The 27,324-nt window shown below is 50.0% G+C and overlaps 1 protein-coding gene across 1 annotated transcript; it reads right to left on the bottom strand.

The window, feature by feature from the left end:
- Nucleotides 1-4,907: 4,907 nt before the first annotated feature.
- Nucleotides 4,908-24,249, bottom strand: LOC119432787 (acetylcholinesterase). The gene is made up of 8 exons (XM_037699943.2): nt 23,893-24,249; nt 22,704-22,974; nt 21,464-21,706; nt 20,841-21,160; nt 19,230-19,446; nt 15,959-16,183; nt 5,951-6,192; nt 4,908-5,272 (listed from the first exon to the last, which is right to left on the bottom strand). The coding sequence occupies exons 1-8, from the start codon at nt 24,216-24,218 to the stop codon at nt 5,113-5,115; spliced, it is 2,004 nt and encodes a 667-aa protein (XP_037555871.2). The 5' UTR covers nt 24,219-24,249; the 3' UTR covers nt 4,908-5,112.
- Nucleotides 24,250-27,324: the final 3,075 nt, after the last annotated feature.

The following is a 27,324-nucleotide window of genomic DNA, read 5'->3' as shown; positions in this document are numbered from 1 at the left end:
TCTCTTCATTAGCTGCTTGCTCTTGGAGTCTCTTTCGGTGTCTCGTCAGCCATAGTCCTAGAACGAGTAGATTGATCGACCTCGAGGCTGTTCCCAGTGCTGGCCGGTGAGCTGGGCGGAAATTTCCTAGGCTGGGGATGACGCCTAGCTGGTGGCCACCAACACATAGACCATCACATAGACCAACACATAGAACAACACATAAAACAACACATACACCAACACATAGACCAACACATAGACCAGCACATAGACCAACACATAGACCAACCCTTTAGTCCTCGGCTGCACAGCTGCAGAAAGGTCGATGTGAATGCCGGTGGAAGGCCTCGACGTGGTTAAGTAGACGTACAGCAGCACGACGGCCTATCCGACCCCTGGACAATAGTTTCCTTCGTCTTCTTCTGTTCCCCGTCCCAGATCTGGATACAGAGCCTTGAATGTATAGTGGCACATACCCATTCTGGGGGCATGACCAAGAACCGGATAGTTCGAAATAAAGAAATGTGAGAAATAAAAAAAAACATAATTTTAGAAAAGTTAGGTTAGAATCAAAAAGATATTGATTGGAGAGTATAATTTTGTGAAAAATGGGAAATAAATTAAAACCAATCATAAAAAATTCCGGCTTGATGATGTCTTTTACCATGAAGTATTTAGCGAAACCATCATTGTTTTCTTTAGCTCCCTCAGCAATTTGGCCATTATGGACGCCTTTCTTACTGTTTTAGTTTTTATTAGTTATTACAGTTAGCACGAGTTAAGTCGTAGGCTCGGTTTGAGCGGTGAATTAAATTTTATGCGTAGTGTCAAATGGCCCATTGAGCGAAATGCAGCTCCACTAACAGTGAAACCTGGGGAGGTGCGAAGCATCCGGTGATGCACCGCTAATGGGCTCATGCACACTGCCCTAAGCAATGGCTCATAACCCCGTAAACGCGACCTCCCCATTACGACGACAGAAAAGTGCAATTCTACGCTGGAATGATGAGCGGCAACGCAGCTAGCTGTGGAAGACGACGACGACGAACGCGGGAGCCGTGGCACGAGCGCGTGCCGAGCGCGAGCACGAGCCGCTTGTTTTACCGTGACGACGACGACGACAGGAGACGCCGCCAGCCCGAGCGCATAAGGTGCTTCGCACCTAGAAATCAAAGTCAATTTGGCGGAAATAAGATGAATCATTAAATTCTCAATTTGTAGTTTAAATCAGGTTGACCAGACCTACAAGAAAATCATATATGACAGCACAAACCTTCCAGTCGTTGTGCCCAAGAGTAGAAGCACCCACGGGTAGTAAATTTGGAACAGTTCAATCCAATCCAAGAAGGCGGAGGGTCGTTTGCTTAGGTAATAAAACAAAGACGGTCGACAAGAAGTGACAATCTTATCATTGCGATAGCAATAATATAAACATTGCAGGCACATTTCAGTCGTCGGCGTCACTGTGATGTACCGCATTAAGTCTAAGTGCGATAACATCGTCGCCGCGCGCCATATGCTGTATGTGCGAGTGAAGGCGTGCGAGGGTGAGCTGACGGTGGTGGCTCAATCTCGCGCGCGCAAGGGAAGAATGCGGGGAGGTAGCCCGCTTTCTTCCTCCATCGCGTTCAAGGTCCTGGCGAGGGGGAGGGGGGGGGTGTCCATTTCGGCGGCGAGTGCGTATGGCGCGGCCGCGCCGGGCCCGATCTTGAAAGCAATCTAAAATGCGGACAGAGTGCGCCGAGTGCTGATAGCTTTGTGTGCGCTGTGTTCTCGCCGTTTAGTTCGCGTCGAAGCGAGAGGCAGCACGAAGGTCAATTCGCGCGCTGGTGCAGCCGCGCTTCCTCACTCCAGCGTTTTGACAACGGTGTGCGCGATTATCGAGTGAGATGTGCCCATGTTTTCTTGTGCGCGCGTGACACCATGCTTGTTAATTTAGTTAGTAAGCGAATGTTTACAAGTTTATACGGCCGATAAAACGACTGTCCTTACTTCATATAGCTGTTTACTAATTTGCTATCGCAATCGATGCTCACCTTTCTGGGGGAAACCGCGACTTTTTTTTTCTACTAAACTTGTGGCTCAAACCCATTATGTGGGATTGGCCAAGGCTCGGGTGGATAAACCTATAAGGACTGCAAAATTAAATTTAATTTGCAAATTAAAAAATAGGATAAATTTTACAGACGCAAGAAAACGAATGACGAGGCTTCAATTGAAAAGCCCCGAAAAAGTAATATGGCAAATAAGTTCCTGGACGGCGGCGCTAACAATCCCGTGAATAAAAGCTCCAAACGAAACGATAATGTGGCCGCGACCTCACTCCCGGTCCCTCCTCAGAGCAATTCTTTTCTTCTTCTATTACCCATTCTAGATGACGTTATTTTGTTTTATTTTGATGAGTGTTCATACAAACCGAAAGAGTAATAACGCTCTCATAGGAGAGTTCCTAGATGGCTACTTTATTTGCCGGAATGCTTATGTATACGTGCACAAATAACATGTCAGCTTTGCTTAGAAATGAATTCGAAATATTCGACATGCTTCACCGATTGCATTTGGTGGAAGCATGGAGCCTGGGTAAACTAACCTGATGGTTCCAATAAACAGTATTTGCAAGTGTCCGGTGCCTTAGATCATCCCTGCTGACCTCATTTTATTCATATATGTTTCTTGTTTCTGAACGCGTTTGGTTAGTGGCCCAACAACACTTCCCCGCCGCCGCATACAGACCACGAATATTGTTGTTGTTCCTCAATGACCTAGACCAACCCACTTTGGGGGATTGGCCATGAATCGGGCTAGAACATTTTTTTAGCATGTTGCCGTGTTAAGTTTCAAAGAAAAGGATTGTCGGAAGAACTATTACGTTGACTCTCCCCAGTGGCTACGGTGTTGGGCTGCTGAGCACGAGGTCGCGGGATCGAATCCCGGCCACGGCGGCCGCATTTCGATGGGGGCGAAATGCGAAAACACCCGTGTACTTAGATTTAGGTGCACGTTAAAGAACCCCAGGTGGTCAAAATTTCCGGAGTCCCCCACTACGGCGTGCCTCATAATCAGAACTGGTTTTGGCACGTAAAACCCCATAATTTTTTTTTTTTTTGACTCTCCCGGTGGTCTCTTCCTTTGGTGCTATTGAACTGGGTTTTAGTCACAGGAACGTTTGTGATGCCCTCTGCAATTTTGTGCGAGACAAAACAAATTCAATGATAAAACCTTCCGTTCCATTTTAACAGCGTAGCTGTTTAAGCTCGAGGTTCGGCTACAAATCGTTCACAGAAACTCCGCCGAGTTACGACGTCACAGCGTTGCCTAGCAACCACTTGGCACAGCTGCACCTGGCTTCGCGGAGCTTCACACAGGTGTCATGACGTTACAGCTCCGCCTTCCGCATCGTTTCTCCTAGCCGCGCCGCACTTTGCTCTGACGTCACTATTCGTCGCCTAGCAACCACCTGGCATCTCTGCGCCCGGGCGCGCCACGCTGTATCGCCGCTTCCCGTACATGGCCAAGCTTCCGCAGCAGAAAAAAAAAAGCCATGACGTCACTGCGCACCGCTTCGTTCGCGGCGTTCGTATAAAGCTCTGTGATGCCCCGACGGCCGCACATTGCCTAGTGTCTCTGCGCCTCGCCTAAAAAAATCTTGGCATAACATAGCATTACATAGCAAAATTTCGTTAAAACCTTAGCATAACATAGCAATACATAGAAATACCTCTCGTTAGTCGGAAAATTTTGTGGCGTAACAATTGAAGGCAAACGGCAAATCTTTGCAATCAGGAATACAGCATATATATAAGCTGTATATATACTCAGTGACGTCACCGCGCTTTCGTATATAAAAGGGAGACCCGTATAGCAACTCATTCAGTTCATTCTAAGACTGCCATGCGTAGACCACGGAAATTAAAGACACCAGAAGAACAGCGTGAATACTATGCACGACCATGTGTGGTGTTTAATACAGCTTCGCAGGAAATTCATGTTCGCAGGGCGGGATGGCGGCCAATTTTTTTTTTGTAATTCAATTTTTTTATTGTGAGATATGTAGATACAATATAGTTTATATCTATATCACATAAATTTTAATTCACGCAACTTCAGTTTACTAGTTATTGAAATCATATTAATCACAATTATTTTAATCCCTGCACCACTTTTGTGCTTGTATACCAGCGGGACGAAGGCTCCGCCCAGCGATCTTAACCTATATCCTAAGTCAGCCAACCGCATCCTTTAGGCAGTATTCACGTGACGTCATGTGAATGGTATTATTGTCCTATTCACAGATTGTAGAGTGATGCTAGAGATAAGCTGATCAATATAACGCTCAGTTTTTAACCGTACTGGCTCTACAACACTATGGCGGTCTCGATGGCGTCAGCGTGCTTACCCCTGTATGTTTGCAAATGTCTTCATTCTAACCACTCCGTATCTAAATATTCATAGGGTCTCTTATGCTATACGAAAGACGACTTGAAGGCGAAAGCCCAAGTGCCGATGCATTTAAGACGTACACATGACGTACACATCCCCCTTCATTCGCTCAGTCTACTTCGCTTAGTCACACTACTTAATTCGCTTATTCATGCTCTTAATTCGCCTAGTCATCCCCCTTATTTCCAAAGGTCGAGGATACGACTGCCACCTATGGTCGTCGGTTCGACAACCATCAAAGGTCGAGGGTTTGTAGCCTTAATTAACACCAAAGGTGATGGGTACGACTCCCACCAAAGGTCGAGGAGTCGTAACCTTTTCGTACCTTTCGTGTCGTCGACGCGTTTTCGCTCAAGGTCGACTGACTCATGACACATACGAATAAGGCTTTCGCCTAAATAATCTTTAGCCCTCTAATACAGTCTATACGTCCTTCGGAAGAACGGTTCTAAATGGAATCGATGTTTAATCTCTACGTGCACGCGGGCACTATGCGCCCCTGAATCGCGTCACAGTTGCCCAAAATAAGGTATAAGCTGCAGCCGAGAGGATGCCGCAAGTTCGCGGAGTCCGCGCACTTGAGATTGGAACTGTAAAAAAAAATTAATAAAGAAATGAAAGCGTGGGCCCCAGCTGCTTCGTCGATACTGCTACTGGCTGATCAGGGCGTGACGGCCGTGTGGTCGTCCCTCAAGGCGACGACGGCACAGCGCCAGACTCGCACAGTGCCCGACAGCGCTGCCACTTGGGGTCTCGCTGCGCGGTCACTCCCTTCGGTCCCAGCTTCATGGTGGTGAGCCGGAGCGAGTCGTACGCTGGCCACTTGGAGGTCTTCAGAGTGGGTGGCTTCCTGTCTTGACCAGTTCGCGCCGACACCCCATGCATGAGTGAGACACGCATGCATGCGCTTATTAGACGGCAGCGTTGCGAATACGGCTAATTCAGTTCAGTCTAGTTTATTACATTAAACACCCATATGAAGGGTTATAATAAATATAATAATAATGATAAAAATTGTAGGCCAGATCATCGATGACATTTAAGAGTTACAGAATGGGTACCGATAGAAGGGAAGCGCATTCTGTAGAAAAGCAGAGATAACTATATGTATTGTGATGACATTAGAACATTTGCAGGTATAAGACGGGATCAGCGGGGGCGAGATAGAGGTAATTTGAGATCACTGGGAGAGGCCTTTGTCCTGTAGTTGACATAAGTAGGCTGATGACGACGACATGATGGGTGGGACAATGCAATCCGCGGCACATTCAAAGCGGCAGCTCCAACCTTAAGGGCGCGAACGTTCGTCCTTTCGCTCAGCTTCCATACTTTGGTCTATATGTCTATACGTAGTTACGTCATTGATAAGAGTTTGGCGCGTATCAAGAAGGGGACACGCCTTCGCCAGGGCACGAACTTGCTTTACGTTGGTAAAACAACTCGCCATTTTTATAGCGGAGAGTGAGCGTACACGCTAGCGATTCTCATAAATAGAGCGAAAACTAAGAATGTATACTGCGCAGCTCACCCCGTGCGTGCGAACGTGGACCACACGCGAATCATGGTTCTGGACCACTGCTTGTCCTGCTCGCTGGACGGCGTGCCCGGCCTGAGCGGCACGCCGAACACCAGCTCCATGTCCTCGAAGTGGACGGCCTCGGTCTCGTCCGTCCAGCTAGAGTACGCGGGCCGGTAACCCAGCACGTAGGCGTACACGCGATTTTTCCATGCGTGCAGCTGCTCGGCCAGCTGGGACATTGGACACGACTCCTATACGAGAGGAAAGCGGCCAGATATATACGTTACCTAGAACAACGCTACGTACTAAAACACAACTTGCAGTCAACCTCAGCTTCATGTGACATCCGGGGCACACACTAGTACGATGTTGCTACTGAGGCAAACAAGTTGTTGAGCACCACGTACTTTGCCTCGAGATATGGTTAGGTACCGCATAGACCTTCGGCGAAGAAACTCGGCTACTTCCGCTACTAGGGAGACCCGTAGCGGCACAGTAGGACACCTGCAGGACTAGTTCATAACGTATGTATGCGCTTTGCCAAACACTACATTAAAGTCGACACGACATTCAATTCGTTTGATTTGAATGGCGCCCACTAGATGGCGCGGCGGCGCTCGCTTCCTTTCTCTTTCGCCGGTCGACACTCAATGCGCTTCGATACTGCTACCCTGCTACTATGAACACCGAAGAAGACTCGATTACGGCGCTCGCTCCACTCACTCTTGGCGCGCTTCCTTTCTCTTTCGCCGGTCGACACTCAATGCGCTTCGATACTGCTACCCTGCTACTATGAACACCGAAGAAGACTCGATTACGGCGCTCGCTCCACTCACTCTTGGCGCGCTTCCTTTCTCTTTCGCCGGTCGACACTCAATGCGCTTCGATACTGCTACCCTGCTACTATGAACACCGAAGAAGACTCGATTACGGCGCTCGCTCCACTCACTCTTGGCGCGCTTCCTTTCTCTTTCGCCGGTCGACACTCAATGCGCTTCGATACTGCTACCCTGCTACTATGAACACCGAAGAAGACTCGATTACGGCGCTCGCTCCACTCACTCTTGGCGCGCTTCCTTTCTCTTTCGCCGGTCGACACTCAATGCGCTTCGATACTGCTACCCTGCTACTATGAACACCGAAGAAGACTCGTTTACGGCGCTCGCTCCACTCGCTCTTGGCGCGCTTCCTTTCTCTTTCGCCGGTCGACACTCAATGCGCTTCGATACTGCTACCCTGCTACTATGAACACCGAAGAAGACTCGATTACGGCGCTCGCTCCACTCACTCTTGGCGCGCTTCCTTTCTCTTTCGCCGGTCGACACTCAATGCGCTTCGATACTGCTACCCTGCTACTATGAACACCGAAGAAGACTCGTTTACGGCGCTCGCTCCACTCGCTCTTGGCGCGCTTCCTTTCTCTTTCGCCGGTCGACACTCAATGCGCTTCGATACTGCTACCCTGCTACTATGAACACCGAAGAAGACTCGATTACGGCGCTCGCTCCACTCACTCTTGGCGCGCTTCCTTTCTCTTTCGCCGGTCGACACTCAATGCGCTTCGATACTGCTACCCTGCTACTATGAACACCGAAGAAGACTCGTTTACGGCGCTCGCTCCACTCACTCTTGGCGCGCTTCCTTTCTCTTTCGCCGGTCGACACTCAATGCGCTTCGATACTGCTACTCTGTTACTATGAACACCGAAGAAGACTCGATTACGGCGCTCGCTCCACTCACTCTTGGCGCGCTTCCTTTCTCTTTCGCCGGTCGACACTCAATGCGCTTCGATACTGCTACTCTGTTACTATGAACACCGAAGAAGACTCGATTACGGCGCTCGCTCCACTCACTCTTGGCGCGCTTCCTTTCTCTTTCGCCGGTCGACACTCAATGCGCTTCGATACTGCTACTCTGTTACTATGAACACCGAAGAAGACTCGATTACGGCGCTCGCTCCACTCACTCTTGGCGCGCTTCCTTTCTCTTTCGCCGGTCGACACTCAATGCGCTTCGATACTGCTACCCTGCTACTATGAACACCGAAGAAGACTCGTTTACGGCGCTCGCTCCACTCGCTCTTGGCGCGCTTCCTTTCTCTTTCGCCGGTCGACACTCAATGCGCTTCGATACTGCTACCCTGCTACTATGAACACCGAAGAAGACTCGATTACGGCGCTCGCTCCACTCACTCTTGGCGCGCTTCCTTTCTCTTTCGCCGGTCGACACTCAATGCGCTTCGATACTGCTACCCTGCTACTATGAACACCGAAGAAGACTCGTTTACGGCGCTCGCTCCACTCACTCTTGGCGCGCTTCCTTTCTCTTTCGCCGGTCGACACTCAATGCGCTTCGATACTGCTACTCTGTTACTATGAACACCGAAGAAGACTCGATTACGGCGCTCGCTCCACTCACTCTTGGCGCGCTTCCTTTCTCTTTCGCCGGTCGACACTCAATGCGCTTCGATACTGCTACTCTGTTACTATGAACACCGAAGAAGACTCGATTACGGCGCTCGCTCCACTCACTCTTGGCGCGCTTCCTTTCTCTTTCGCCGGTCGACACTCAATGCGCTTCGATACTGCTACTCTGTTACTATGAACACCGAAGAAGACTCGATTACGGCGCTCGCTCCACTCACTCTTGGCGCGCTTCCTTTCTCTTTCGCCGGTCGACACTCAATGCGCTTCGATACTGCTACCCTGCTACTATGAACACCGAAGAAGACTCGTTTACGGCGCTCGCTCCACTCACTCTTGGCGCGCTTCCTTTCTCTTTCGCCGGTCGACACTCAATGCGCTTCGATACTGCTACCCTGCTACTATGAACACCGAAGAAGACTCGATTACGGCGCTCGCTCCACTCACTCTTGGCGCGCTTCCTTTCTCTTTCGCCGGTCGACACTCAATGCGCTTCGATACTGCTACCACTGCTACTATGAACACCGAAGAATACTCGTTTACGGCGCTCGCTCCACTCGCTCTTGGCGCGCTTCCTTTCTCTTTCGCCGGTCGACACTCAATGCGCTTCGATACTGCTACCCTGCTACTATGAACACCGAAGAAGACTCGTTTACGGCGCTCGCTCCACTCGCTCTTGGCGCGCTTCCTTTCTCTTTCGCCGGTCGACACTCAATGCGCTTCGATACTGCTACCCTGCTACTATGAACACCGAAGAAGACTCGATTACGGCGCTCGCTCCACTCACTCTTGGCGCGCTTCCTTTCTCTTTCGCCGGTCGACACTCAATGCGCTTCGATACTGCTACCCTGCTACTATGAACACCGAAGAAGACTCGTTTACGGCGCTCGCTCCACTCGCTCTTGGCGCGCTTCCTTTCTCTTTCGCCGGTCGACACTCAATGCGCTTCGATACTGCTACCCTGCTACTATGAACACCGAGAAGACTCGTTTACGGCGCTCGCTCCACTCACTCTTGGCGCGCTTCCTTTCTCTTTCGCCGGTCGACACTCAATGCGCTTCGATACTGCTACCCTGCTACTATGAACACCGAAGAAGACTCGATTACGGCGCTCGCTCCACTCACTCTTGGCGCGCTTCCTTTCTCCTTTCGCCGGTCGACACTCAATGCGCTTCGATACTGCTACCCTGCTACTATGAACACCGAAGAAGACTCGTTTACGGCGCTCGCTCCACTCGCTCTTGGCGCGCTTTCTTTCTCTTTCGCCGGTCGACACTCAATGCGCTTCGATACTGCTACCCTGCTACTATGAACACCGAAGAAGACTCGTTTACGGCGCTCGCTCCACTCACTCTTGGCGCGCTTCCTTTCTCTTTCGCCGGTCGACACTCAATGCGCTTCGATACTGCTACTCTGTTACTATGAACACCGAAGAAGACAAGGCGGCGGCGGAGCGGAGGGCTCGCAAAGCGGCTGCAGCGCGCGCTCGCCGTCAAGACCCTGCGGTGAGAGCTCGCGAAGCGGAACGGACCCCCTCCTTGTGGTCCGTAGAGCTCTTGAACAAAATCATCATCTACTCTATGTGTAAATAATGAAACATTGTGTATATACTATATCAATATGTAAATAACAAAACATTGTGTATATACTGTATATATAATCCAGTAGCGCACCCAGGATCTCTGCCAGGGGGGGGGGGGGTTGACAGTTTGCCAATACCATCTAAACAACAATAATTTCGATTTATTCACGGGAAATTGTAAAAAAATGCGCTTTTTGCGAGTGTGCAGACGATTTCGCGTCTTACATCTTAGTTGCAGCACTCAAATGCGTAAGGAAAGAAAAGGGGTTAAACAAAAGAGGGGTTAAGTCGGCCTCAGGGGGGGGGGGGGTTACAACCCCCGAATCCCCCCCCCGTCGGTGCGCCACTGATATAATCACACCACACCCCCGTGTTTCTGTGTCACATCTTTGTATGATATGATCGAGCGGGCAAAATCTACGGAGGATTCACGGTTTACCAGATTACCTCCGGAGCTTCGCTCATTCATCATAATTCACTTCGTGGATATGGCGATCATTTTTTTACAGCGAAGCTCTATACCTCTACCAGCCAAGGAAATTGTCGTGTCGTTGGCGTATGCAAGAAACGTCACGGTAGGCAAGCGGCTCGTGCTCGCGCTCGGCACGCGTTCGTGCCGAGCACTCCCGCGTTCGTCGTCGTCTTCCACAGCTGGCTGCGTTCATTCCAGCGTAGAATTTCACTTCTCTTCTGTTGTCGTAATGGGGAGGCCGCGTTTACGGGGTTATATGAGCAATTTCTAAAGGCAGTGGGAGCCCATTAACGGTGCATCACTGTATGCTTCGCAAATCCCCAGGTTTCACGTTAGTGGAGCTGCATTTCGTTCAATGGCTTATTTGACACTTAAGCATAAAATTTATTTCACCGCTCAAACCGAGCGTACGACTTAACTCGAGCCAACTGTAATAACTAATAAAAACTGAAACGGTAAGAAGGGCGTCCATAATGGCCAAATGACTGAGGGAGGTAAACAAAAAAATAATGGTTTCACAGCATACAGCTCAGCACTCGCTTTCAAAAGAAAAACCACAAAACAAGCATCAAAACCACATGATGGATGTTAAGGCGCGTGTGAACACCCTCCGACGCGTTGCGGTAAAGATTAGGTTTGCACCTGCTTCGAAAGGGGTTGAAGACATTCAAAACTCTCGTGTGAAGTACAAACCGTATAATGTATGCGAATGACGTCTGCGAATATAGCGAAGCACGTTCCTTCTCCCGCGTGTGTTTCCCGGTAAAGATTAGGGTTGCGTAAGCTACTCCGAGTGGAAAAGTACCCAACAGCGTAGAAATCACGTAGTGACGTCACCACGCTCTAGCAACTCATTAGGTTCATTCCAGGCTACCATGGGTAGACCACGGAAAGTAAAGACGCCAGAAGAACAGCGTGAATATAATGTCGTTGTGAAGTAAAAAAAATTGTCGCAGTTTCATCCGAAAGGCGAAGCATCAATCGCGATAGCAAATTATTAGAGAGCTATACGGAGTAAGGATAGTAGTTTTATCAGCTGTATAAACTTGGACATGCAGCAGCACCAGCAACGCGCAGAACTGTTGTCGACGCCTTCGGCGTTTGGCCCGCGTTCGCCCCGAACGCGCGCGGCGTTGGTGACTGTTGCCGGTGCCTCTGGGGGCAGCTCAGAGCTTTTCGACGAGATCAGAATGGGACACTCGTCGAGCAGCGTCGGAAATCTTACCCACCTTCTCGCCTGGCAACGTTTTCATATAAATACGCATTTGGTGCCGCAGCTAAACGTCGCCTCCCCTCCCTCCCTCCCTCCTGTCCGCCCACGGCCTTTCGCGCGAAGGAAGAAGTCGCGTTTGCTCTCTATATATGGTGATTGTAAAGGAGAAAAGAGACGCTTAATTCTGCAGCCCTTCAGGGAGCACGGCGCAAAACGCGCGTTTGCTCTCCGACTTACGTCCGCTCCCCGTGAAAGCGCGCGTCCCTCGTGCCCTTTCACTCGCACATACAGCGTTCGGAGCGCGGCGTCAATTTCATCGCCGTTGACGTCATAAGGAACCTCACGGCGACGCCGACGGCAGAAATCCGCTTTGGAGTGTCCATATAATTGCTATCGCAATAAAAAGGGTGTGGTTAAGTACATCTCACCAGTCTCTGATTTCACTCTTTGTAGAGCCACGTGTAAGTACATCTCACCAGTCTCTGATTTCACTCTTTGTAGAGCCACGTGTATTTCAAGTGACGTCACAATGGGTAATCGTTGTGGGTGTACTTTACAGCTTCGCTGTCCAACCACCTTCACAGCGTGGATTGGAGCCACAGTTTTCTTTTCTTTTTTTCTACAGCGAAACTGTTAGGGGAGTTCCGCGGGCATTACCGCCTAGGTCGCCGAACCCTCCCACCTTTAATGTGTCGGTCGTCACGCATACACGAGGTGCTATGGCGTAGACTGCAGACTCGCACTTTTCTATCCCCTGCCTTACGTCACAAAATTGACCCTGGAATATACCCTACCTCAGCCTGCAAGTTTTGTCCCGCTAGCCGAGCGGACCTAAACCACATTATGTGGCAATGCAAGAGCCCCTCCCCACCCCCTCACCTTTGTAGAGTTTCAAGTAGTCGGGAGCTGTGGGAGGCTACCATGCGCAGCCATAACCCCGAACTTCAGGAAACTATCATGAGGTGTGCTGAGGTGGTAGAGGCGGCCTCCCGCGAGTAGGACAACCTCTCTCGCCTTCTCGCAGCCCCTTTCCCTTTAAGATGGGATAAATAAAGTTGTTTCTCTCTCTCTCCGCAGCCGTTTTCGTGCGGCGGTGAAGACCGGTGTGCGCGATGTCAAATGTTAAATAGCGTTTGTGCGTTGAAACGCAATTATCAATAATTATAAAATAAAAGTTGCGTTGCGTATAGCTCATTAGAATAAATAACTTACTTGAGCGTTCTTTTTTAAAGCCAGAAATCATAATTTATTGCATCTCACGACGCGTTTCGCCGGCTGCACGTTGAAGGTTAGACAGGAGCTTGTACTTTTGCGACAGTAAAATGTTGGCTGTGTTGCAAACAATTATAACCCGGATACCGTTTTGCTGGACATCTGCGATTCATTGTTTTATGCGCTCCAAGGAGCCCACACCGCGAGGCGCTTCTCAGTGAGCCGAAAAAATACAAGTTGATTGTCAAAGTCGAGCGTTAGCTTTTCGCTACATTATCGGAGGTACGCTGCTGGAACACTTATTGGTTAGCTTTGGTGGTTAGGAGCTACGTGGGTTTTGCGACGTAAGGCTACGTCTAAGCGCACTCAGCAGGCATAGCCTTCAGACTCTCGATGTGACGAGATGAGATACACGTTGACATATATTAATTTTCCTTGCATCTATATGGTTACACTATCAGATATGCTGTGACCGGCTTCTCGTGATGCATTGCCCGTGCTGCAAAGAGCTTTTATCCGGCGAAGGTGTTATAAAGGGAGTTCCCCTAAAACGGTTGTAGAGCGGTGGCGAAAGCCGTCGGCGAAGACCGACGATACAGGCCCGTTTGCATGCGGCGTAGTCGGTAGAAAATGTCAATCAATGAGCAGCCAGCAACGCAGCCTGCGTGAGTACCGCCACGGCCGCAAAAAAAAAAAAAAAAAAAAAAAAAAAAAAAAGGTGCGGCCTGCCGCGTCATGTGAGCTGATGGGAGTGAACATGACGGCCATAGTTGCATTGTCGGCCAACCGAACGGCGCTAGTCATCGGCGATGGAACGCTTTGGCTTGCACGCGCGACGGCGTTCCAAGCGCGTTCCTGACGCATTTGCTATGCCGATACCAGACGGTGTGAGCCCCCGACGTGTGGCGCCGCGGCGGATCACACCGTTTTCGACGCACGCGGCAGGCCGCACCTTTTTTTTTTATCCAGCGGCCGTGGTCCCGCATTCGCTTCGAAACGCTATCATCAATGGTTATAGAATAAAAAAAGTTGTCGCAGTTTCACCTGAAAGGTGAAGCATCAATTGCGATAGCAACTTAGTAGAGAGCTATACGGAGTAATGATATTAGCTTTATGAGCTGTATAAACTTGGACATGCAGCAGCGCCGGCAACACGCAGAACTGTTGTCGACGCCGTCGGCGTTTTGCCCGAGTTCGCTCAAAACGCGTGCAGCGTTGGTGACTGTTGCCGGAGCCTTTGATATAAATAGGCACTTGGTGCCGCAGCTAAACGTCGCCTCCCTTCCCCCCCCCCCCCCCTACGGCCTTTCGTGCGTCAGAAGAAGGCGCGTTTGCTCTACATATATGGTGATTGTAAAGGAGGAAAGAGACGCCTACTTCTGCAGCCCTTAAGGGAGCACGGCACAGAACGCGCGTTTGTTCTCCGCCGTGCGTTCACTCCCCGTGAAAGCGCGCGTCCCTCGCACCCTTTCACTCGCACATACAGCGTTCGGTGGCGCGCGGCGACGATTTCATCTCCATTGACGTCATACGGAACCTCACGGCGACGCCGACGGCAGAAATCTGCTTTGGAGTGTCCATATAATTGCTATCGCAATAAAACTACCTGGCGTGTACCCAACTCGAATAGGCAAGATCTTCTTTGCGCGGTTCATTGTAACTAGTAATCCGCGTAATGTTAGTTAATTCTCACGTCGCTTTTGGAGGTTGGAGGTCAACTAGGAGTTTGCATGGCAGCAGCGGTGATATAAGTGAACGCGTATTTCGTGTCAAATGCTAAGCAAAGAGCAGCCTGCGTGGGAGCCCGGAAGCGGCCGTGAGGGACTGTTTACGCTCGAACCGTCCATCGCCGCACCGCACGCGTGCGGTCGTTCGAGAAATTGCACATATCGAACACTTGTGCACAAATTTCGGTTTACAGTGTGTAAGGTTTACACTGTGTACACAGTGTAAACCGAAATATGTGCACAAGTGTTCGATATGTGCAATTTCTCGAACGACCGCACGCGTGCGGTGCGGCTTGCGGCGATGGGCGGCTCGAGCGTAAACAGTCCCTAAAACAAGTACGTCGGTGAGAACGCGCTTCCGGAAGCTGGCATCGGTAGATCCGGCGCGGAATACTGGAACACGCGTGGGTTAATTATAACGCAGACTATAGAAGTAGTACAAAGTTCTGATATAGCGAAGAATTTGAAAAGGCTCGGATGTAGCGAACAAATTGGGCCGGGAATAGCGAAGCGCTAGCAAAGTGCGGCTGGACTGTACGGAGTATACATGCATGTATGGAGCCTTCGTAAATGCATGTCTAAGCCTTGTTTTACAGCGCTTCAGTGTGTGTGTGTGTGCTTGCGTGCGTGCGCGGGTGTGTGTTCGAAGCAGTAGCGCACCCACGATCTCTGCCAGGGGGGGTTGACAGTTTGCCAATTCCATCTAAACAGCACTAATTTCAATTTCTTCACAGGGAATTGTCAAAAAAATCCCTTTTTTTGCGCAAGTTTGCGAGTGTGCAGACGATTGCGCGTCTTACATCTCAGTTGCGGTACTCAAAGGCGTATGGAAAGAAAAGGGGTTAAACAAAAGGGGGGTTAACTCTGCCTCAGGGGGGGGGGGGGGGGCGGTTACAACTCCCGAACCTCCCCATCGGTGCGCCACTGGTTCGAAGGCTCCCTATTCCACAACTGAAAGAAGCGCCAGAACACATTGTCTAGCCAGCGTAGAAAGCAAGATTGGACTGACTCCGATTAGACTTTCTGATGACGCTTGGGAACGTTTATCGCGAGGCAAGGGTCGTACTCGAGCAGGAGTATTCCCAAGTGTGTGTTTTGGACTGAGCGACGCTCGGCGTGTGTAAGACTCAGACAAGCGTCGATCTCTTCGCGTTTGGACGGTCTAGGGAGCCTACAAAACAGCGCTTGCATGTAGGCTCCCTAGGACGGTCGCTGTCTCCGCAGGCCTAGCGGCTGGCGTCGGTTGACACTAGCGTGATAAATGAATGAGTCACAGCAACCTCTGGCTTGCCCATAATCGCTATCGCAATAAATGGGTTCTGTACGCGCGGTGGTCTGCCGGAAACGCGACCAGAAACGAAGGAGACTGCCCGCATCATGGCGCTCACCAGGACGTCCCCTACGGCCTCCTGGTACGACTCGTCAGCGACGGTCGGATCGAGTACGATGCCCGTGGCGTTCTGCCAGCGGTCAAGGTTATCCAGTCCGATCAGCAGTGCGGCGAGCTGCTGGGGATCGCCGGAGCCGGTACGTTGCTGCTGCACGAACCACGGGTAGGAGCCCTCGTTCTGCACTCTGCCCAGCAGGAACTGCTTGCCCTGGGGCCCCGACGCCTGCGTGCGTGGTGAAACAGTGCGGGCATACTGTTGCGATTGTGAGTTTCAAATCTTCGTGAGCCAGACCGCGTCATACAGCGTCACCGAAAACTGCTGGAAGGAGCGACCCGTGATCGGCTACTTGGTGCCTGATCGGCGCTGCCCCCGAGACGCTCCCGAAGCAAGACCGAACTGCAGAGACACCTGTTGTGCACCAGCGACACTGTTTGCTCGGCGGACTCACCGCGGGGCACCCACATCACCCACGTGGGCAAGCACTAACCCGTGTGGGCACGCACTCACCCGGACACCCACATTCCAGGAAGGCTGCGCTCTGGGAGAACGGGGGGGGGGGGGGTATTGTGCAAGTGTCCACCTAGTGGACATGTTCATTTCGTCTGCTGCTGAAGTGTTGATCGGCTGAAGGCGCCTGTCTCCTTCTGACGCGTACCCCAGTCCAGACAATCCGAACTTCAGCAGCAGACAAGATGGACATGTCCACTAAGTGGACACTCGCAGAATAGCCTCCCCCCCTCTCCACCCCACCCCCAGGATGGCTTCTGCAAGCAGGGGGCGCTCTTGCCCCAAACGCGGGAGGTGGCTCGCGAGTGTACCGATGGAACGAACTGGGTTAGCTCCATAATAGTTTAGCTCCATAGTAGTCCCAATACTCCACATATGCTTGTATTGTAAATATACATTTTCTTATCTCTCATGCTTTCATCATCCAGGCCTGGGGCGGCTTGCACGAGCATTTAATAACGAAAATAATAACGAATTTAAGAATGCGTACTCAAATCATCTCTAGTCAACTCCTAGTCCGAACTAGAACGCGTTCTTAAATTCGTTATCATTTTCGTTATTAAATGCTCGTGAAAGCTGCCCCAGGCCTGGATGTTTGATTCCTAAGGTGAAGTTTGATCCTGATCCACGATACAGACACAACAGAGCTCGGTGGTGCAACGTTTTAAAGGTCATAGCGCTTGCCTTTCCTTATGCTTTTTCCTCTCAAAAGGGGAAAAAAACAAAAAAGAACAAGGAAGGAATGTTACGAATTAGGTCAACAGAAGTTGTCGTAATCTTCACGTCCCGCGAGGTCGACAAGGATTTCTGTAGTGACGACAGAGTTTGTGCCGTTGCGTACAGAGACGTCGGGCTTTCAGCGGGAAACACTTGGTAAGACCACAGCATCCGATACCTCTGAGAGATGCTGTTGGAATCTGATATACCATTTCAGAAATTGCGGTTGTCGGTACGAGAGGTGGTAACAGTAGATCACATTCGAAATCGCACCTAGCCGTGCTACATACACACAGGGTATGACAGCGCATGCGCCCTGCTGTATCATCTCTACACCTACTGCTCTTAGGGAGAATACATGGTACGGGTTGTCGCGTCCGATGCGACATGTGAAGAGTCTGAAAGATGTATGCTCCTCGACTGTTTGCAGCCCGTTGAAACCCGTTGGAACCGGATGCTGACCGTTGGAAACTTTCTGGAACCGGCTGCGGACAGGGCAGGCCGCACTTGTTAAAGAACGTGAAACCAAACGACGCAAGAAAGCTAAATGGCGGCGAAGACAAGCGCTGCATTCCAACTAGTTTTTTTTTATATTTACAAACGAACGCGTACGTATACTTATGCTCAGGTATATTTATGCACGTGTGTAGGTTTTGCACTGTTTAACAAGATGGAACGCCAACTATACCGGTCTTGTACATTACTACAGGTTGTACGTCGGCTCGCACCCGTAATCGTACCTTGTGGGTCCTACTGCTTTACGACGCACAACTGACACTAAGAAAAATATCCCAGTTTCGCCATAAGGGCGAAGCAATGAATGCGATAGTAAAGTGTTACAATATTAAACGAAGTGTAAGACTCATAGCTGTAGCTAGTGGCAGTATGAATTGAAGTAAACGTAAGCTGACTATACGTAAAAACGAGCTGTTGTGCTAGGGGTCAGTTTGAATTCTGCCATTGGACAATTTTATTCATGTTTATTAATCAAAGCCAACGTCTTGCTCTGCGACTGTACCACCACTTCTACGTATCGGGTATTTTTTCAAACCTCTTTACTGGGCTGGTCCCGGAGGTACGTTGTGCACAGCCGCGCCAATAAAAGTACATCATTTTCAGGTTTAAGCCCTGTTACTGTTTCGCACTTTTAACATTTAAGTCTGAGAAGATTTAAGATAAAAGGCATGCACTGTCGGTGTTATGTTTCAAGACATTCGTTTGTGGGCTGCCATTATAAAAATTCTGAAGAATAATTTTGTCAAGAACGTAATGCCTGGAATGAGCAACTTTAGTGATAAAATGGTGCGATAACATGCGCATACACCGCATGTCACAGAGCACGGCAAGGCACATTGCATACACGCATATAAATATATACGAAACCTGACGGCGACGGAAAAAATTCGCTTGAAGTGTCCATTAATTGATATGGCGATAAAAGAAGTCTATTTTGTTGTGACCACAGGACGTCGGATCGCACACAGAAGCTGCAGTTGCCCCGGCGAGAATGTGCGACGTGCAGACAGCAACGCGCGTCCCCACATATCTTAAAAACGTCTATCGACTCTGTCTCCACGACCGAAAGGGCCTTGTCGTGACGATGCTCCAGACTACAGGTACACATCGCTGCACACACCCACCCGCCTGATGCGCCCTCCCCGTCACTACTAGGCAAGAAAGGGTATGAAAAATCGTGAGGTATAATTAACACGGGAACGCAGCACGACAGCGAAGAGGATGACGTCCTGCGCACACGTTTCCGTTATACTTCACGTAACGCAATGCCAACAAGCCGATGAGTCTGTTCTTATGAATGAACGCTGTCCGTATCGCATCTACCCGCACCTGGCGACGCTGCCGTCAGAGTGACGGTTCCGTCAGGGCTTATGCTTTGAAAGGAATTAGAAAAAAAAAAATGCCGCCTCAGCTCTGCAAGCGCTGTAACTTGACAATACTGACAAATTGGAGAGAGCGTACAGGTTTCGCATGACATACTATACAGACATGTGTTCTAATATATAGGTATATACGAGTGAAGACATACTTCTGAGGCTGGCGTCTTCAGGGCTCGCCGTATGTGCGGCTTGGACAGTGGCGCCCTCTTGAACACGGGCACGAAGCTGGGCGACATCTTGCTACGGGCCACCGCATCCACGGACGCGTTCTGCAGGCACCGCAGCGACGCCTCGGTCACCAAGTCCGCGAGGCACTGGAGGCTGGTCGCCAGGCGGATGGTGCCTTTGACGCCATCACCTTCGTACCTGGCAGAAAACAGCGCAGAGCTATAACCTAAAGGGCGTCTTTGAAGGCTGTTTCAAGTTTTCATGGTGAGAGTTGCTGGTTAGTAAATATGAATCACAGGGGACCCTGATCATGAGAAAGAAATTTATAGAAGAATAAAATTTGGTGCATACGGCAGGTATTGCCAAATCCTGACTGGGAGCTTACCACTGTCGTTCAAAAGAAAAGTGTACAATCATTGCATTCTACCGGTGCAGAAACTTAGAGGTTAACAAAGAAACTCGGGAATAAGTTAAGCACCACACAAAGAGCGATGGAACGAGAAATGTTAGGCCTAATGTTAATAGACAGGAAGAGAGTGGTGTGGATCAGAGAGCAAACGGGGTAGCCGATATTCTCGTTGGCATTAAGAGGAAAAAATGGAGCTGGGCAGGTCACGTAATGCGTAGGATAGATAACCGGGTGAATGGATACCAAGAGAAGGGAAGCGCAGTCGCGGACGGCAGAATACTAGGCAGGTTGATGAAGTTAGGAAATTTGCAGAAGCAAGTTGGAATCAGTCAGCGCAAGACAGGGGTAATTGAAAATCGCAGGGAGAGGCCTTCGTCCTGCAGTGGATATATATCTGGAGCACTCCGCTAGATCATCTCTCATTTGCTGTTTAAACCTCGTCAACCAACCAACGAGAAGTGTTCAAATTTGTGTCTGTTGGCTCACATACTGTACTAGGGATTCAATTCCCCGGTACTGGAAGGTAGTTTTACTGCTCAGTTCACTTCTTGTTGCAATTTTCTTCCTCGATTTGATATGATTTCGTGCAACGCTTTCATAATAATGTGGTGGGGCTCCAATGTAATTGGAGATGACAGGGAGAGGCCTTCGTCCTGCAGTGAACGTAAATATAGGCTGATGATGATGATGATGATGATGAAATCTAAAGGCCGTCCTTCAGATCGCCTATGCTGTATAGAACCTGAACGCTATAGGTATAGACAGGTTATGCGAGAAACAGCCCTTACTTCACGTTCTTTTTTTTTTTTTCTGAATGAAGATTTCTTGTGATGCACGCTCGTTTAATAATGACAAACTTGGCTAAAAAAAAAAAAAAACAAGTTGCGAATGTCAGCGAGCTGCGATCTTTGCCTATATGTAAAGATTAAAGCCCAAATGAAACCAAATAGCGATCCTTAACGTCCCAAAGGAATGTACGTAGGCTATAATTAAGGCACGATAACTGGGAGCTGCGGGTTATTTCAACCACCTGAGTTTCTTTAACGACCAGCTAAATCTTGGCACACTAGTTTTGTTACATTCCGCTCGCATCGGAGTGCGGCGGCCGTGACGAAGTTATAAAACCAGCGACCTCGCATTGTGTAGCAGAGCGCCATTGCCCCTGACCCACCGCTGTGGGTACCTGTGGAAGGGTCCCCCGCTCTGCAGGATGAATCGTGCCACGCTGCGCGTCCAGAAGCCGGAGTCCCCGCTGAACAGGTGGTAGCCCAGGGATGTCGCCCCGGCGTCGTGACCGGCCAGCACCACGCGGGACGCGTTGCCGCCGAAGAGCTCGATGTTGGCCAGCGTCCACGAGAGTGCCAGTCGCTGGTCGTGCAGGCCGACGTTGCCCGGCAACGTGTTGGCCGACGGGCCGCTGATGAAGCCCAGCGCGCCGACCCGGTAGTTCGGCACGACCACCACCAGGTCGCCCAGGGCGGACAGGTACCGGCCGTCGTAGAGCTGCAAGCGGGATCAGCAACTCGAAATATAATTTACTCGCAGCTGATCCAGACACAGAAATCATCGTCATGTAAGTTGCAGACGGTCCGAATCGACGCCTCCAGGCGTCATTGTACCTGCGAAGGTTTGCATCAACGCGTGGCCTGTACTGACGTTGGGCGAAGCGCGGTCACCCACTCGCGTGTTCACCTTAAGAGTGGACGAGTCTGTACATAACGCTATACCAGCGAGTTCACCAGTCCGTCTTGTTAAACTTCATTAGTTTGTCAAAGCCACCGGCAACTCTGTCGCTGGAACACGCACCTCGAAGCTGTTCCCGCCGTTCTGGAAGGATGCCCCGTAGAGAAAGAAGAGTACGGTCTTCCCTTGGCACGAGCCGGGCTCCGCATCGGGCGAGCAATTTCGAGCTGGCACCCAGATGTTGACGTGCAGGCAGTCCTCGCTACCGTTGGCTGTGTTGACCAACTGCTGACCGAGGTAGAAGTCTTGCTGCGGACAGGGCGGCCGCTTGGTTAGGCTGTCCAAAGCATGGCCGCTCTCGTCCCTCTGCATTCGACAAGAAACGCGCTCTCCCTGTTGTGCACGGCCACTGCCATTGACTGGACACGTATCGATTCATTACGGAGGTGTCGGGCAGTCACAGTATAACGAAGCCTATTAAGGGTAGATTCGAATTGGGTTAAGGGTCTTTCAAGACACTTTTGTAGCTTTCTTCGTTCACCTATCCCAGTTTTTTAAATTTAGCGAATAAACGAAACAAAACGGAAGGTTTGAAGACGAATATGCAAGCAACTGAAGTGGTTTACAATAGCTAGCTGGCAAGTGAACAATATCTCGTGAGTGACGGTCAGCTTGAGATTATGCGAGAGTATACATTTATCAAGGCAAATTTGTCACAGGGGCCCTCCAATTACGTGGACAATTTACTAGATTTCCTAGCGGACATGGTATGTCGGTAATTGTAATCCTTTATTCTATTGGGCTACTACTGTCCAAAGCGCAATTTTCTAATAACCAAACGAACCAACTTGTTTCTTGGGATGGATGAAGGGGCCACGGGGATGATACTAAAAAGATCCGATCGACAGTTGCTCCAGGGCTAAGATGCACTTCCCTCCCCCCTCCCTTCTGTAGTTTGCTGATAAAATCAGCAATGTCGAAAGTCGTCTTTGACCTATGATAAAGGGCTAAGATGCAATTCCCCCACCCCTCCCTTCTATAGTTTGCTGATAAAATCAGCAACGTCGAAAGTCGTCTTTGACCTAAATACTATGATAATGGATCAACTACTGCAGGCATCGTGGCACCGACAGAACAGCTCGCACGCGAGCTGCACGTGGCGCATGAGAGATGTATACTCGCGCTCTCAGCTATTTAGAGACAGTAGGAATGTCGCCAAAACTTGGCGTTTCCGAGTAATCTCCAACCCAGAGGTTGACCAAGGTCAAAATCACTTAGATCATCTGACCTTACTAAAACCGCGATGTTCAGCATGATAGGAACGTGATCACATTCCAAAGGGCGAAGCCTTAGCATCGCGTACCCCCAGTGGCGAGTCCAACGGTTGCGGCGGCTTGAAGCGCAGAGGTCCTCGGGGCACCTTGGCGAACGGGACGCCCAGGAAAGCGTGCACGGTCCGCAGGCGTCCCTGGTCACTGACCACAATCTTCTCCCCACGCACGGCGCCGAACAAGCCCTTGACCATTGGTCGGTCACGGTACCACCAGTGTTCCATCAGAGCCATACTCAAAACTGCTATGGTGAGCACCAACACGAGGGCCAGACCAGACGCGAAGAGTCTGTTGCAGAGAGACCTGCGATTGGGGTCATCTGCCTTTGAATTATGGTGTGTCAAGGTTACCGACCGCTCATTCAAACAAAGATAAATTTGTGACGTTGCCGACATCACTGCTCTCGCTGCTCAACGCGAGTCCCCGCCCCCAACTGCAGATATGGCCACAATGACAGAAAGACGATAAGCTGAGCAAGTTGGCAGGGATTCACAGATGCAGAGAGGCAGGCGTATGAAACACGGACACGATAAGAAGACCAAGAACGGTGGTTGTGTTGTCCTCGTAATTCTTATTGTGTCCGCGTTTTGTGATAACCCGTAGTGCTCGCACAGACGGACGGAGAGACAGTGAGTAAAGAGACTACGCACGTGAGTGCTTGCCACCAACAATAACTACCAGCTGTGTCTTCTGCGGTTCGTAATTACGCACCAGTTTTTCGTCCCTTCAGATCCGTAGTCAATTTTTATAAAAGTTAAGTCATTACTTCAAAGCTGCATAAAGAGGTGCTTACAACCTGAGTGCAACAGCTATATTGCTTCTCCTTCTGAAGCAACTGACAAGCTCACACGCGACAAGCAGAATCAACATCGAGGATTCGTTTCGGTTATGCGCGCACTCCCTTTTCTGCATATTTCAAGAGCTAGAAGAGATTGTGCAACAAAATATGAGTAGATGCCATCTCGAATAACCTCCAAGACAGGACGCCGATTAAGAAATGGCCAAAATATATATGAGCATATTCAATAAAGTCATAAAAAACCCACTAAAACTGACCCTGCATAAGGAAGCCGCCACTTTCGATCGCCCTCTAAATTGCCTCTCTTCCTTGTCATTTCTGAAGCACCGGTCATCGCCGCTACTTCTATACTATAAACCTCGCCATCGCCTTTGCTCCGTGGTCCACTCCACTGAATGCCAAAAAAAAAAAAAGCATCTCACGCCTGTCCTTTGGCTTTGGGCCTGTCCCTCCGGTCCCGCATGTTGAGAGGTTGCTGATCCCGGCGTCCAGGTGGCGACCGCTGCGGAAGCGGCGACGCGAGCCCCCTACTGCGCTCGAAGCTGGGTTGCACAAGGGGCTCGACCTTCGGCTTGGCTCTGGGATCGATGCCGGACTCAACTGTGGGCTGCAGCTTGGGCTCGTCCACCCTGGGTTCTTCCTTAGGTTCGCTCGCGGCGTCTTCGTAGGGCCTCCTCCCGACGGAAACTGCGCTGTCCACCGTGAATGGTGAGGTGGCTGCGGACAGCAGCAGCGTTGTCGTTCGCATGTGCTCCGTCCGTAGAGGTGACCTCCTCGCTGCCAAGCTGCGTCGTTCGGGTAAGTGTGGGAAAAAAAACACAGTTGTGATCTATGTAAGTTGAGAGGGAAGGTATACCAGGCCCGATATAATGCAAGGAATCCATCTGCTCGATTCTATTTCTAATCGCCCGCCGTTCACAGTCGACCGATCCCAGTGATTACGTATAGGCCGAGCGCTGCTCGGACCAGTGACGAAGGGCGAAAACAAATAGCATTGTGACAGGATAACTGCCTTATACAGCAAAAGAGGTTGCTATCACAGAAACGGAAAGGACAGTCGCTTCTTTCAATGGACGAGCGCGGCGTAACGTATGAACTTAGCAAGTGGGCTTCTTTTCGTCATGACCGCAGTGCAAGAGAACCAACCACACACAAGAAAATATCACCGACGATTACGATACTCCCTAGTGCGAAATTTGAGCGCAGCTCTGATCGTGTTTTCATTTCGCGATATATTGCGGTATCGCACCAATCACCGCACCGACTGCCAGAGGCACGACGCGCGGCGCTATATATAAACCGGACACACAGCTGCCGCTTCTCGACAAGTGCAGCTCATGCAACCGTGATCTTTACCGGGAAGCAATTGCGGCGAACGCTATGCGGGTGAGCGAGCTATCTGGTTGTTTTGTTCTTTCCCCGCACGGCCGGCGCCGCCGCCGCTGTCTCGATGATGATGATGATGATGATTTATTGGCATCCCCTTTGAAACGGGGCGGCGACAAATAGTTACCTAGCCAGCTTGATTTAATCAGGTATCGCGGACGTGAGCGCCATCTGGTGGTGCTTCAGGGCGCTTCCTCCATTCTCTTCCTCCCGTTCTCTTCGCTCTCGCCGCCTTTCATCCCCCGCTGCGCCCCGCGTTCGCTCTTTCATCCTTCGCTGTGCCCGTTCGCTCGGTTACGCCGAGGGACAACGCCGCGACACGCCGACGCTCAACGCAGGAACGCGCGCCTAAGAGCTGCGCTCTAAAAAAAGCCCCCACGGGGCAAGCACACAGGATAAGAGCGTTGACCTGTGTTGTGTCACCGTCCCCATTGCGCTGCTGTCATTATGAATCGAGGAGCTCTCAATGTTGAGAAACGCCAATTCATTCCCGTCTGATTGTTTCCAGAAGGACATGAGCTACACTTTGCAGGTCACTGGCGCCGGCCTGTAAAGGGCTCACGTAGAGTGTACGTTTTACTGTCATTCAAAAACCTGATAGCGTTTGATGCAGGCCAGCTTCTAGATAAAGTGCACGATCCGTCAAACGAACTATGAACCCGCTCTAATGTTCGTATCTGCGCAGGCGACTGAACAGAAAAAGCAAACTCAACAATTGATACCGCACCATCCATGAAAATCCCGAATTCACCGTCAAATCGCCAGCTAAACGTCGGAATTATGCCCCCAAAATGCGGGCATGTACCCAAAATGTATAGCAGCTAGAAGTATCCGCTAGAGGTGAACATCTAAGTTCACTCTTGCCGGAAATATTTCAACGGCCGAGACATGCTGTCAGGACTGCCGATGTTGCTACGTTGCTATACACGCTGAGCATGATGTCACGGGTGCGATACCCGGCCGCAGCGTAGCCACGTTCTCATGGGGACAGAGTGCAAAAATAATCATTACTTATTACTCATAGTCCTTCCACGTTTTTTTTTTTTTTTTGGAAGGACTATGCTTAGATCAAGGTGCACGTTAATAAACACATGGTGGGCGAAGTCTCGAATTCCGCATCTCTCATCCCTCCGGTATTGCATTGGGACGTGAAGACCAATCAATCAATCAATCAATCAATCAATCAATCAAGGAAGCACCCTGACCTGCGCATGGCGTCCTCTTTGGTGACGCTCGCGGTCCCTTTCTCGGTGTGCGCCTTAACAACAGAAGCAGTGGTGCTGTCTTCGGTGTGGCCTGCTATTTCTTCGGAGGACAGATGACGGATCGTGGTGTCCCAGCTATGACTAACATCTGTCAAGGTTACCGTCCGAGCGGCTGAAACCAGAAGTTAACCTTCAATGATTATTTAACGCCACAGTACGGTAGAAAACAAACATCACTTGCGATAGCAAATTAGTAAAGAGCTATACGGAGTAAGGATAGTAGTTTTATCAGCTGCATAAACTTGGACACATTCGCTTACTAACTGAATTCGCTTACTAACTAATGCTTCACATTTAGATTCACGATTTGAACACTATACCAAAACGATTCACTGGTGTACTGGAGTGCATCGAAAAGGTTCCTCTCAACTGTCTGTCTCCACTTTTCAGCGACAGCAGCGTAGTATCCATGAATGTCTGCGACATTCGTTGAGCGGTCATACGCGTTCGTTCCGTGCGCGACAAGCCCTTTGTTAAATATGCGATGGGTGTGGTGTACGAAATACTGTTGACGTGCGGTAAAGTTTATATCGGCCAAACCGGCCGATGTATCAATGACTGCTTAGAACATGCCCTTTTGATATAGAACGGAACAGGGTCATATTGGCCGTTAAAATCGGAGTTTATCGGATAAATCCGAATTGTCAAAATTTTTACCGGCGAGTGTTTATCGAATTTTTTCGGATTTATCCGAAAACACGGAGCCCTAATCATAACCTCTTCAGTCACAAATTACGGTAGAGTGTCGACGAACACGCCAAACTTACATATCCGAGGTGCTGGTTCCACCGTTGAGAGTTAAAATCATATGACGATCTATTTTCTAGAAGGTGATAGTATAATTACAGAATAATGAAATATCGGTTTACTGCACAGTAAGACAAGTTTCGTTTTCGTTTAAAAAAATAGAATAATCGGTCAATCACGGGCTCTAAGCGTTTCTACAAGTCAATTATTGGCTACAGGCCATTAGCGAGAAGGAGAAAAACTATTCTTTCGCCATCGCCGACGGAGCACGGCACGTTGAACGTCCTGTGAAACATTGTATAGCGCCTTCGCAAAAAAAGCCGTGTGTAGCAATACTGATTACGAACTTTGCAATGAAATAAGGCCACATTGTGTACGCAGAAGGTTCAATTTGCTCACATTTCAGTGTGCGTAGCTTGTGCCTTGCCATTACTGGACAGAACCGGCATAAATAGG

The sequence above is a fragment of the Dermacentor silvarum genome, chromosome 11 (genome assembly GCF_013339745.2).
Source record: "Dermacentor silvarum isolate Dsil-2018 chromosome 11, BIME_Dsil_1.4, whole genome shotgun sequence".
Classification (NCBI taxonomy): Eukaryota; Metazoa; Arthropoda; class Arachnida; order Ixodida; family Ixodidae; genus Dermacentor; species Dermacentor silvarum.
The sequence above is the reverse complement of the archived record's forward strand: the minus strand, read 5'-3'. Positions and strand labels throughout refer to the sequence as shown.